The sequence below is a fragment of the Macrosteles quadrilineatus genome, unplaced genomic scaffold (assembly GCF_028750875.1).
Source record: "Macrosteles quadrilineatus isolate MER2022 unplaced genomic scaffold, UCM_ALF_1.0 Scaffold_5__1_contigs__length_97177068, whole genome shotgun sequence".
Taxonomy (NCBI): domain Eukaryota; kingdom Metazoa; phylum Arthropoda; class Insecta; order Hemiptera; family Cicadellidae; genus Macrosteles; species Macrosteles quadrilineatus.
In genome coordinates this window covers 20,376,985-20,390,106 of record NW_026542598.1, presented here as the reverse complement: position 1 = coordinate 20,390,106, position 13,122 = coordinate 20,376,985, and the positions used below count along the sequence as shown (strand labels likewise).

The 13,122-nt window shown below is 38.3% G+C and overlaps 1 protein-coding gene across 1 annotated transcript; it reads left to right on the top strand.

The window, feature by feature from the left end:
- The first annotated feature begins 360 nt into the window (after window positions 1-360).
- LOC128995192 (mitochondrial-processing peptidase subunit beta) lies at window positions 361-12,921 on the top strand. Its single transcript, XM_054420127.1, has 8 exons — window positions 361-479; window positions 4,291-4,509; window positions 5,474-5,645; window positions 8,475-8,631; window positions 9,414-9,595; window positions 10,725-11,008; window positions 11,647-11,850; window positions 12,554-12,921. Exons 1-8 carry the CDS (start codon window positions 411-413, stop codon window positions 12,692-12,694), a joined length of 1,428 nt encoding a protein of 475 aa, XP_054276102.1. The 5' UTR covers window positions 361-410; the 3' UTR covers window positions 12,695-12,921.
- The last annotated feature ends 201 nt before the right edge of the window (window positions 12,922-13,122 follow it).

Genomic DNA, 13,122 nt, shown 5'->3' with positions numbered 1-13,122 from the left:
CAGTAAAACACAAATCGTGGAATTAACAAAAAAATAATAGAAAAAAAATTTCGTCGACACTCTACTCCTAGTGTGAACCAGACAGAACTAACAGTAAAATTGGCTTCACCTGTTCTATAAGGAAGAGAAATTTACTTATCTATGGTTTTATCATAAACTAACCAAAACAAGTAGACTTCTCATCCCGTTTTACTTTATTTATGCTATCCAATCCAATAGTCAATGCTAATACTATTAACCATAGATAAAACAAGGGAGTATGTTTAATCTATGCTAATACCCTCAACTTCAATATACATGTTCTTCTCTTCATATGACATTTTTTATTTTCTTCGCAATCCACCAAACCTTGCCTTCTTCTTCTTGACCTCCAACATCAAAGGAAGACGTCTGCTCTCGTGAACGTGAAAATGAAAATGGCAACTTTATTAAAATTAGGAAATTCGCTCCGAATTAGAGGCCCCAAGGCAATTAAAAAGGTAAGTAATAGTTAATTTTGGTTTATCATAGTTTTCTTTCCAATGTATGCGTGCCCTGTGCAGTGCAGTTTGTTTTTCTTAGGCGTGGTGTTACGACTCGATTAGGTAGGTACTAAGGTACTCCTAGTCAAGTTTCTTTGAACGCTATGAATCCGAGGAATGTTAACTTTGTTTAGTCATTTATATTCAGCATTTGAAGCCACAATAAGATCTGATCTTTATCCAGAAGTGTTTTTTTAGGTAAGAAACTTAGATTTAAACAGTGAGTAAAAGCCAGTGTAGTTCTAGGCTCACAGGATCCTGCAGACTTTTCTGCTGAAGCCCAAACCCAGTCAGGTCTTTTGAGTTCTCTTTTATTTTCCATGTGAATAGCTATAGACCTCAATCTATTTGGCATAATTGGAAGTGATTTACCAATTAACCCTCCGGGCGTCCATCGTCGAAAAATCGACGCGCTACACACTTTGTGTAGTGTCACGCGCAGGGCCGTCCCTAGGGTTAGCGGCGCCCGGGACAAATGTGGTCGTGGTGCCCCCCCCCCCCCACAGTAATAGTCGCATTCGCATATTTTAATACTATGTTAATAGGGGATGGACAGGATTTTTTTCCTGTGCATAAACGACATTCTTGAGTATTGCAGTTACCAAAAAAGACAAACAAAATTAATTTTTACTATTTGTGGCACTGATCTATCAAAACCAAAAAAGGGTAAAAATTTACAGGTATAGATTTCAGACTTGTGACTCACGGTCGAAATGTCTCGCGGTCACAGCGTGATCGTCGGTATGACTCGCGGTCACGGCGGAATCGTCGGTATGACTCGCGGTCACGGTGGAATCGTCGATATGACTAGCGGTTACGGCGCGATTGTCTGTATGACTCAGCGGTCACGATGCGATCGTCGGTATGACTCCGCGATCACGGCACGATCGTCGAAATGACTTCGCCTCCTGCGTTCGTGGAATTACCGTGAACATCACTCGCGATAGCGGCGTCATCGTCACTCGCGAAGCGGCAAAATCGCCGATGATCGGATCAAATCTCGTCCCAAAATAATCCCGAAACAAATGTAATCATGTCCTGATAATCGGGATTTTTCCCGAAAATTTCCCGAAATTTCGGGTTAATACCAATAGCCGTTGCGCGGCGCACCCTCAGCCGCGGCGCCCGGGGCAGCTTGCCCCGGTTGCCCCCCCCTTCGGACGGCCCTGGTCACGCGTCGATTTTTCGACGCACGAACATCGTTTACGGCGAAGGCTCTATGACTGACTGAATCGGATTGAACTGGATCGAGTTAGGTATCGTTCTTTTCATTATACCTATTCTAAGCTTTCTCCAGAGGTCTGTCTCAGCGCTGTATGTTCTCCGAGCCGATCGTAATTGTAGCAGACTGTTTTTTGCCCATAACTTATTTATTTGCAAATCTAACTTACTTCCTTATATTATTATATATTTGTAATCCTCATAAAATTTAGAACAAAGTGGCTATTTTCAAATATTTATAGGCCTATAATTTATACAATTTCATTAAGCGCGAACTTATTTTTTTTTTTTGAAAATTTTCCAAAATATTTTTTTTTTACCTAAAAAATTTTTTTGAAACAAATGTTCCTTATGTTTTATGTATAATATTGAAGCCCATGATTTTCCAAACAAAATGGTATATAGAACAGTAGAATTAACATTGTTTTAAGCTTCTCAGATCGGTTTTAATAAAACCTTGCAAATGCGCCAAAAATAGGCGGACATTAAGGCCTAAACTATGGACACTCGGAGGGTTAAGCAAGCCCTGTTCTTGTGTGAACCCACCAATAAGTAAGTGCTTGCGCTTGCAAATATCAATAAACGGCGTTATTTTGGGCAAATCAGGCTGCGCAGGGTAATTCCTATATGGTTACGGGATAAAGGACACTTTCACGCACACAACAGTATCATGGTCATATAAGTTTACCAGGAACGAACGTGGGTCATACAAAATGTCCGAAAAATGACAAATCACGCACGCTAAAATCTATGGATGATCCATTTATCCCTTTTGCAGAAAGGTGCGGCCTCGCGTCTTAATACCTATATGGTCACGAAATAAAGGACACTTAACTTACACGCACACAACAACAGTAGGCCTATCATGGTCATTTATCAGGAACGAATGTAGGCCTAGGGAAAATTAAAGAAAGCTTACGTTAAAATCTACTAATGGCCGTTTCCCGGGAAAATGTGGTCGCACACCGTAATACTTAGCCTAAGTTAACCCTAAAGGACACTTTCACACACACGACAGTATCATGATCATATACCAGGAACGAACGTGCGTGAAAGTGTCCTTTATCTCGTGACCATAGGCCTATAGGTAAAACGCTGTGCGACTGCATTTTCCCGCAAATCGGCCATCAATATATCAATCTAGGCCTATCAGTTAAGAAAACAGATCAGTTACTATAAATGTCTCGTATTCGTGTTTGTGTCGTGTTTAAATGTTTAGTTATTATTTTCACCGTAAACTATATGACGCTCTTCGTACGAAGAAAGAAAACCGTCCTTGTACAGCCATGATGACACAGGCACCGAAACTAGTTGTGTTAACAACAATATTGGATTGCTTAATAGCAGGTATTTGCACCTTTTCTTATATTATTTGGCAATCCGGAGGCTAACATCTTCAATTTACTAATAAGGGCCTTAGTTCTGTCAGCAGGCCTAGGCCTATTTGATTATTGTCTTACAGTTTACTCAAAGGACATCAAAGGCTAAAATTGATCAAACTTGGAGCACTTCACACAATCGGGTCGCATCCACCCACCTCGGTGGCAGCAAAAGGACTGTAGTATAGCTAGTCAGTGGCTGCCACCGTGCTTTTTCAGCGACTCAACTTGTAGCAGGCCATTGTAGTATGTCCTGGCCCGTCACATTAGGTGGTTGCGACCAAGCTTTTGGGGATGGGCGTGCATCTTGTTTTGGCTGCCTTCCCTAGGTACACCCGTCTGTCCACCCCTGATGTCAACTTGTTTAAAGCTGTACACGAACCTGAGAAATACTTTCTTGGTTTGAGGCTGATTGTTTTGAGTAATGGCGTTATCTATTGCTCTGTTTGGTTTACATATGGATGAGTAAACTTAGGGGAATAGGTACATTCCTGGATAATAAGAATTTAAAAACGCTTGGAGTGATTTTTTTATTAAGACTTGACCCGACTGACCATGAGTCAGCTACCTAGCCCTCGGCCGGCTGCAAGGTCTAGGTTTAAAGGGATTTTACTTATGAGTTCCAAAACAAAACTAATAAGGGCCTTAGTTCTGTCATTAGGCCTATTTGATTATTGTCTTCCAGTTTACTCAAAGGACATCACAAAAGGTGATCTAAATAAAATTCAACGAACTTGCAAAACACGTTACTTAATTTACAGTTGCACAAGAAAAGAATTCATATAATTGTGTAAATGTAACATTATATTTTTAAGTTAATTTAAAGCCCAAATAAGTTAGCTAAGCCTAACTCCCTAAAGTAAAATAAGCTATCAAATGAGCCTGGACTGTTACCATTGTCTGAGGAGCTTGTAGAACTACACATTTAATCGTAAGCAGAGACAAGCAATTCTTTTGTAAATGCCGAATGTATGAATGTCCATTTAACTTTCTGCCAGCTTAACTGTAGTAGAAACCCCAAACAAATGTTAGACGGCTAGTTGTGATTTATTTGTTTGAGATTAACTTCTAGTCAATAGAACGAAGAAGAAAACAGGGTTTGAACATTTGTGAATAGCAGTGACAATTCATTATTTCTTATTAGCCCACTGTAAAAATCTCCTTTCTAGATTCCAGAGCGATTTACTAGCTCTGCACCTCAACTTAAAGAGATCCTGGTTAACTTTCCTCCCACAAAAACTACCACACTTGACAGTGGGTTGAGGGTAGCCACCGAAGACACCGGGGCTCCAACTGCCACCATTGGATTGTGGATCGATGCTGGATCTCGATTTGAAACTGAGGAGAACAATGGAGTCGCTCACTTTCTGGAACACATGGCCTTTAAGGTATGTAAATATAGGCTATCTCATGTATTAAAATGTGATCCTTAAAAGTTTGAGGTCTATTTGTAGCCTACAAATTTATGCAGTTGGTGCTACAATTTGAATAAGGTGGTAGGCAGGGCAACAAGGAAAAAATGTTAAGGGTGCTCTCTACCTCAGCTCAGAATCTCAACTCGGGCCTCAGTAGCAATGTTGTGCCATTGAACAGCGCCGCGAGAAGCGCTTGCAGACGTTTAAGTACTCTCAAATTACTCAGTTAACTTTTAAAATATTTTTCATCTGAAGAAGGTTCCTAAACTCCTTAGATTCATATTTATGACTCTCGCCTATCATTTTAGTTTTCTTCTAAAAATTCATTTGTGTAAAATGCTTTAGAAAAATGCTTGTTTAGAAGTATTTACCAGTCACTTCCCCCTTAAAATTCAACTATTAACAATTGTCATACGACATACAAGCAACAACAAAAACTATTTTAAACGATACAAGCCTACAAAAATTAGAAATGAATAAATTAACCTACTTTTAATCTTAATTTTTATATTTTCTATGATAAACTCCCTATTAAAAATTACCAAACAGCTTTACAAAGGATCTCACTATCATATTTTTTAACATAGATATCCCCATTATAACCCCTTCAGGATTATATAATGTTTTATGGTCAATTTGAAACATAAAAGTATCCCTCAGCATTGTTTTTATTCAGAAATTAATATTACTATCCCAAGCTAACTTATTTCCTAAGCAATTTTTATGTGTTTTTAGCAACTTGCTTATTATACTAGGCCTATTTAAATGGAAATTTCCTTTTTCAAACTTACCCTATGTGCAAAACATCTTGATAGGCATCACAACATTTTTAATTAGAATTAGGCTGTACCATAGCATAGGTAATGTAGGCCATGTGCAATTATAGGTACCTACAGTCATTTATTTTTATGTCAACTTTATAACCATATTATTTTAGGGCACATCAAAACGAACCCAGACCGATTTGGAGCTGGAGGTTGAAAACCTTGGAGCACATTTGAACGCTTACACTTCACGAGAGCAAACGGTCTTTTATGCCAAGTGCTTGAAAAGTGATGTCCCCAAAGCTTTAGACATCCTGGCTGACATTCTTCAAAACTCAAAGTTAGGTAAGGGTGTTCATATTTTAGAACTATTTGATTACCTACCAAATTCAAAACTGATTTATATTCAATCCAGCAGTAATGACAGATGGACGCCCAGTGCGTTGCTAATCATGATCGTTGGTGCGGCCGTCTTTAAATGCCTTTACCCACTTGCGTACCATTCCGTCACTCTTAATGTTCTCGCCATAAATCTGTCAATGAATTTCATTGGATTTCACACCTTTAGCACTTTAAAATCTAATTACAGCGCACACTTCACAGTCGGTGGCAGTCTCAATTGGCGGCACCATTATGAATGCTCGAAACCGAATGTAAACACGGCCTATTGTTGTCGAATTTCCTGTGCAGGCTTGCCAATATACAGGGTGACCATTAAGTCTTAGGACGACTTTATAACTTTTAAACGACAAGTGATATCACAACCACATTTGGTATACCGTTACTGGAAATTGTAAGCTACTTTGCTGTGTACATGGTGGTCGGATATCACCTTTGGGGGACGGCCCGTCGGGGGTCAGAAGAAAATCTTTAATGACAGCCTATGTTGAGTTGTACATCATTTTAAAGGTCTACTTCAACTAAAAACAATGCCGCAAACCGCACTTCAAAAGGTTGATCCTGCGCAAAATGGCAGATGTTCAAAGATTTTCAAAATTAGTCAATTTCTTTAAATTAAAACACTTTTTTAAATCTTTAAACAACTGTAATTTTTTAACGGATGGTCCTTTTTAAGTACGGTTTGCGGCATTGTATTCTACTAATAAATAACTTTCATTTGATGTGCATATCGACCTATGCTTCCATTCAAGATTTACTTCCGACTCCTTGTGGGCCGTCGCCCTTAAGAGTTATTTAGATCACTGAATGTGAAGTTATGGGGATCATTTTAAAGGGAATTTTAAGCAAAGAAGAATGCCGCAAACCGTACTTCAAAAGGACCATCCGTAATGATGGCTGTAATGATGAAAATGGCAGATGTTCAAAGATTTACAAAATTAGCCAATTTCTTTAAATTAAAACACTTTTTTAAATCTTTAAACAACTGTCATTTTTTAACGGATGGTCCTTTTGAAGTACGGTTTGCGGCATTCTTCTTTGCTTAAAATTCCCTTTAAAATGATCCCCATAACTTCACATTCAGTGATCTAAATAACTCTTCAGGGCGACGGCCCACAAGGAGTCGGAAGTAAATCTTGAATGGAAGCATAGGTCGATATGCACATCAAATTAAAGGTATTTATTAGTAGAATACAATGCCGCAAACCGTACTTAAAAAGGACCATCCGTTAAAAAATTACAGTTGCTTAAAGATTTAAAAAAGTGTTTTAACTTAAAGAAATTGGCTAATTTTGAAAATCTTTGAACATCTGCCATTTTGCGCAGGATCAACCTTTTGAAGTGCGGTTTGCGGCATTGTTTTCAGTTGAAGTAGACCTTTAAAATGATGTACAACTCAACATAGGTTGTCATTAAAGATTTTCTTCTGACCTCCGACGGACCGTCCCCCAAAGGTGATATCCGACCACCATGTACACAGAAAAGTAGCTTACAATTTCCAGTAACGTTATACCAAATGTGGTTGTGATATCGTTTGTCGTTTAAAAGTTATAAAGTCGTCCTAAGACTTAACAGTCACCCTGTATGCACATACACAGCACAAATGTCCAAAATGCCAATTGCAGCGCTGGATCGGAGAAATTTAAAAACGGTACATACTTAACAAACATGCCTCGTATTTAATTTGTAGTTACACAAAACATATTCATTGTTTAGCCTATTTTACTAAAGTAGATCCCGTCATATCCGATCGTGTCAGAACCAGGACTTCGTCAGAACGGCATAGAGGTCGGATATCAGGAGGATAAAAAATTTGTTTTCACGCAAGGAAGTTTATTTATTTCACAATTTTCTTGATTTTTTTCATAGCAGCAAAATCCTAAACATCTGCTGCAAAAAATCATCATCGCCCTCCTTGATCGTGGTACAACCAAGAACATCTCACTTGGCCATTTAATCATCACCATCGTAGACTCCCGCGATGGCTGCAAAATCTTAAATACCCACCGGCTTGTGTACTCATTCTCATCGTCTCCCGCAATCACAAAAAATCAGTATCATCGTCTTCCGTGATTGCGGGAAAATTTTAGACCTCTACTGCGGTCGTATGAACATCATTATCGGCCCGGGAGTCTCTGCAAAATATTGATTATCTCCTACAGTCGCTGAAATATCCTCGTAGTCTCTTGTGATCACTGAAACTTCATCGTCATCATTTACAATCGTGGTGAAAGCATTAATTTTTTGATTGCACAGATGAGTCCTACAATCCCAATTACATCGTGATTGTAAAATTTTGCCTTATACTTGATTTACTGACTTCAATCCCTCATGCTTGTAGGCGAAATTTGGCTTTACTTGAAAATGTAACTGCTTGTACACCTCTTTTGATATGTATGACTTTTGATGGGACCTAAGGTTGGATATGAGGAGTTTTACTGTATGTCAATGTATAATTATATGAAATATAATCTACATAAAGACTGCTTGAAATAAAGGGATCTAATCCAACCCTAAAACATATTAAGTCATTTGTGCAATGGGCTGTGAAATTATGCAGCAATGTTGTGGGTTCTCTTACCAATGCCGTTAATCAAAATTGATCAGTACCGCTACTGTTCATTCTTGTGAATGTTCAAAGAGGCTACCTACCTCTTTAAAAAAAAAAAAAAAAAAAAAAAAAAAAAAAAAAAAAAAAAAAACTTAAAAGGTAGAAGGTAACAACTTTATTTCCTCAGTTAATCAGAAGTCTCAAACTAAGACGTCTATTTTTAGGAGAAGCTGAAATTGAAAGGGAACGAGGAGTGATTTTGAGAGAAATGCAAGAAGTAGAAACAAACCTTCAGGAAGTTGTGTTTGATTACTTACATGCCACTGCCTTCCAAGGAACATCTCTAGGAAGGACGATCCTAGGACCCACCAAAAACATCAAGTTAGTAATCAAACTAATGTATAGGCTACAGGCAGTTTGTTATCATGTCTTACTGTCAATAATGTTTTACAGTAAGCATAGTCATACCAGTCTAGATACATCTAATGTTTTGCAAATAACCCATCTGCAATGCATATGGAATAAATTCAAAAGAAACATTATGGTCATCACAATCAATAAAGGTTTATGTTAGCGGTACCTGTTTTGTCTATGGAAGAATCTTTTGTTGGAAAAATCAACTAGAGCACTACAGTTGTACATATTTTTTTGTATTGTGTCGTAGAAAATAGAGCACATCTTCAGGTCAGAAATAAGCTATTTACAATTTCCAGAAAGTAACAGATGTTTTGCATTGGCCTTGCTTTGGGCTGGGCTATTGCCGCCTTCTAGCATCAGAGAGTTTTTGCCTTCAGCTATGGTAGCGTCCACATCTTATGTCTGCTGTCCCACTCTGCCCTCATTCACCACTCCTTTGCTGTAAACAAATCTAGAGATAAATTTCAATTGGCTTGTGATATTTTGTCATCACAAAGCACACTTTACCTCTGGCTGTATAGAGAGATACACATCCGGCTGTATAGTTAATAGATAACATGCATGCTATTGTTCTAGATGTATACTCAATGATGTGAACGCTCTGATGCTAAGGTGACGGCAATATCCCCGGCTCATGTGACACATCCGTTTTTGGACGGCCTCATATTCATTTTATGACTCATTACTAATGCCCATCTCTTTGATTAGTAAATTATTGTCAATTTGTGCTTGGGGTTGTTGTGCAGGTCTATCCAGCGCAAGGACCTGAAGGAGTACATTGACTCCTTCTACAAGCCTGGTCGCATGGTGTTGGCTGGTGCTGGGGGAGTGAACCATGAGGAGCTGTGCAAGCTGGCCAGTCAGTACTTCACTGGCAAACCTTCCTACGAGATTGACATACCTGACGTCAAGGCTTGCCGCTTTACTGGTACGTCCTTCATCACTCTGATTTCAGATACAGTATGGTTAACCGATTAACCTTGACATCAATACCACTGGATCTACTGGATTATTTGGTTAAAGCGAGCTGGTCTAGTGGTAGAGTGCTAAACTCCGGTATCTGAGGTCCTGGGTTCAAATCCCGCCAATCACCTATGGATTTTATCAAAAGTAATGCTGTTACCAAGTAGTAATGTTAATGTGTAAAGTGGTTATTATATGAATCTTATGTTGGTCTTGGTGCAGGACCACTCTAGGCTATGGCAGAAACTTAATTGAGGTCAAATTGTACAAGTAACGAGGTTCGCATGGCCAAAATACGAATAAAATTGCAGTGGAGAGGTCCGGAAAGGACTTGGTTAAGGGGAGTTTTACTGTTTGATATGTACAAGGGATTGTAGTTTTTTCCAATGTTGTTTGTGTAAGATGTACTAACTTACAGTACGATTTGCATACTTTTCTGCTTTTGTTTTTTTCTAGAATCTTATCTAGTGAAACAAAAAGAATAATGTTTAATGCATACGTACTATTTTTTTTTTTACCTGAAGAGAATTTTTTTGCAAGTTCCAAAAGTTAATTTTTTTCTTTTTTTTCTTAAATATTTGTTCTTGAGTCAAGGTAATTTTATGTATTGTTTAAATTTAGCTAAGGATAACAAAAACACTATTTTCTTCAATGACAAAAACTTTCCTTATTATCATTTGTTGTTTTTTTTAGTACATTGTAAACCCACCAACTCACCAGGATAACCAAACCCATCATAAAAAGTACATATCAGTTGAAAAATTAGCCATGCAACAGAAATTGTTTGTCACTGTGGGAATAGAAGGAATTTAATGGAGATGACAACAACTTGGATCTCATACTAAGATATAGCCTAGTTAAAGTTCATAAAATAACTATAAAAAACCTTTGTTGTTGTAGTTTAGCCTACTTGGAATAAAGATAGCCTTTAAATTTAAATCAATGATTGAATTAAAAAAGGGTTGAATTTAAATAGCTTTGTCTTCTTTATTTTTTTCAATTAATCAGAGTTATACCGGTACTTTACTAAATTTCACTTTTTTGACACTCATAACACTGTATGATAATACTGTGACTGTACTTCTCTGTCGCAGGATCGGAGATGAGGCTGAGGGACGACAGCATCCCGTTGGCGCATATTGCCATCGCAGTAGAGGGTGCCGGCTGGGAGAGTGCTGACAACATTCCCCTCATGGTCGCAAACACTCTGATCGGCGCGTGGGACCGTTCCCAGGGCGGCGGCACCAACAACGCCTCTCGTCTGGCGAAGGCAGCTGCCGAGGACAACCTTGCTCACTCCTTCCAAAGCTTCAACACATGCTACAAGGACACTGGCCTGTGGGGTGTCTACTTCGTCTCTGAGAGGCTGGACATTGAGGTAACTTGACACTGTAGCAATCTTGTGTCATACAGTGACTCAGAACACCATACAGTGCAATGTTTCTCAACCTGTGGTATGTAGAGGCCACAGGGAGGGGATTATGTAAATGACATTCTCAGTATAAGTATGATTATGGATTTGTTTGGGCTGGTTTTTCAGCAGTAATTCACAGCTCTTTGGCAACTGTGTAACTTCTATAAGGCATTAGAACAAGGTCAAGATTATTTTGCTAAACTAACGTAAGAAAGTGACTGACTTGAAATAATTGTTGGTATTCTAGTAATATGAGAGAAATTAGGACCCTTGAGCACTGTGCTTAGTTGCTTACTTCACTTGTGTATTTATCATGCATAAAATGTAACCATCTTGGGTTTATAGGTTGGATAGATTATCAATACAATAGACAAACACCATCCATAACCACCCCTAGATGTGGCTAAGTAGCACCAAAAACGTTTGTCTTTTGATGTGGTATGTAAAAGGAAGGTCAGTAAACACTATTGTTGAGGAATACTCTTTGTTTGGTGGTAAATAGATTTCTTATGTTAGTAACTGATTGGAGACATAGAAAACACTACAAACTTCTTTAGAGCAGCCAAGAATGGCCAGTTTAAATGTGAATTGTGTTGTTGCAGGACATGTTGTATAACATTCAGTCAGAGTGGATGAGAATCTGCAACGCCCTGACTGAGGGAGAGGTGGAGAGAGCTAAGAACCTACTGAAGACCAACATGTTGCTGCAGCTGGACGGCACCACCCCAGTGTGCGAGGACATCGGTCGCCAGATGTTGTGCTACGGACGTCGCATCCCTGTCCACGAACTGGAGGCTAGGATCAACGTAAGATATTTTTGTGATTATTCTTATTTTTGCTGCTCATCCACTTCACTTCAAGATTTACAATTTGATTTTTTAATATGCATAGGCCTAAACAACATAAATTAGGTTCATTTCAATAGTTTACTGGATCACTGCAACCTTTGGCACTCTCAACTTCTTAGACCTCTACAGTATTGTGATTGAATCATTATCCACAATCTTACCTTACCTAACACATTACATCAGACTTACCTAACAGGGTTATATACCCAGTAAAATTGTATATGTTAAAATATCTTATAAATGGAATTAAGAATTAAGATAATTTCTAATTTTATTTTGTTACCCTATCCAACTAACGTTTTTAGTTCGCACAAACTTAATTTTCTTATACTGCTGAATCTTGCTCTTATGATATGACCAAGATTCAACAGTTTTTTTTTACCTTCCAAACCACTCAGGTTCCTCTAAGTAAAATCAAATAATGTATTGGAAATTTCAACACCCTTTTTGCTTAACTACGATACACTTTGTACGCACAACTTGATGCACTTCCGTGTGTGAAGGTGGCCTACCTCTTAATTTGATCCCCAGTATATCAACAAGATTTGAAGTGTTTGTGATTCATCCATATATGAAGCTACTTCTGTAGACATTATCAAAGAAATTAATTAATCGCCCTAAATACTATTGACAAGTGAAATGTGTGTTGATTGATTGGCAGGCTGTGACAGCCAAGGATGTACAGGCAGTAGCTACAAAGTACATCTACGACCGTTGTCCTGCTGTGGCTGCTGTCGGACCCGTAGAGCAACTGCCCGACTACACCAGGATCCGTGCATCCATGTACTGGCTTCGACTCTAAACTCACCCTCCACACTCCTCATTGTAAATTGTTTATACTCACAGCATAGTGGACATAGCTGTTAACTGTTTAGGTATTATTTTATCCATCGCCTCTGTGTACCAAACTGTGAAGACGTTCTCCTTTTTTTACCATCTGAATCAGTTTTCTGATTTTTGAAATTGTAAATTTAAATATACAGCTAATTATAATTTTAAAAGAGCGTTAAATAAATATACTAAATTATTTATGGTTTTCTTTTTTGTAACCTATGTTTGTAGATAATCGTGTTCTTTAGCAGTTTTCTTTGACACTTCTGTAAAACACTTAAGCAGAATAATGCAAGATGAGAGTCCTGACTACGATGTTCAAAACTAGAAATTTAGAATCTCAAAACCGAGCCCAAACCTTAAAAAATTGATTCCCAAATCTTGAATCTCAAAACCTAT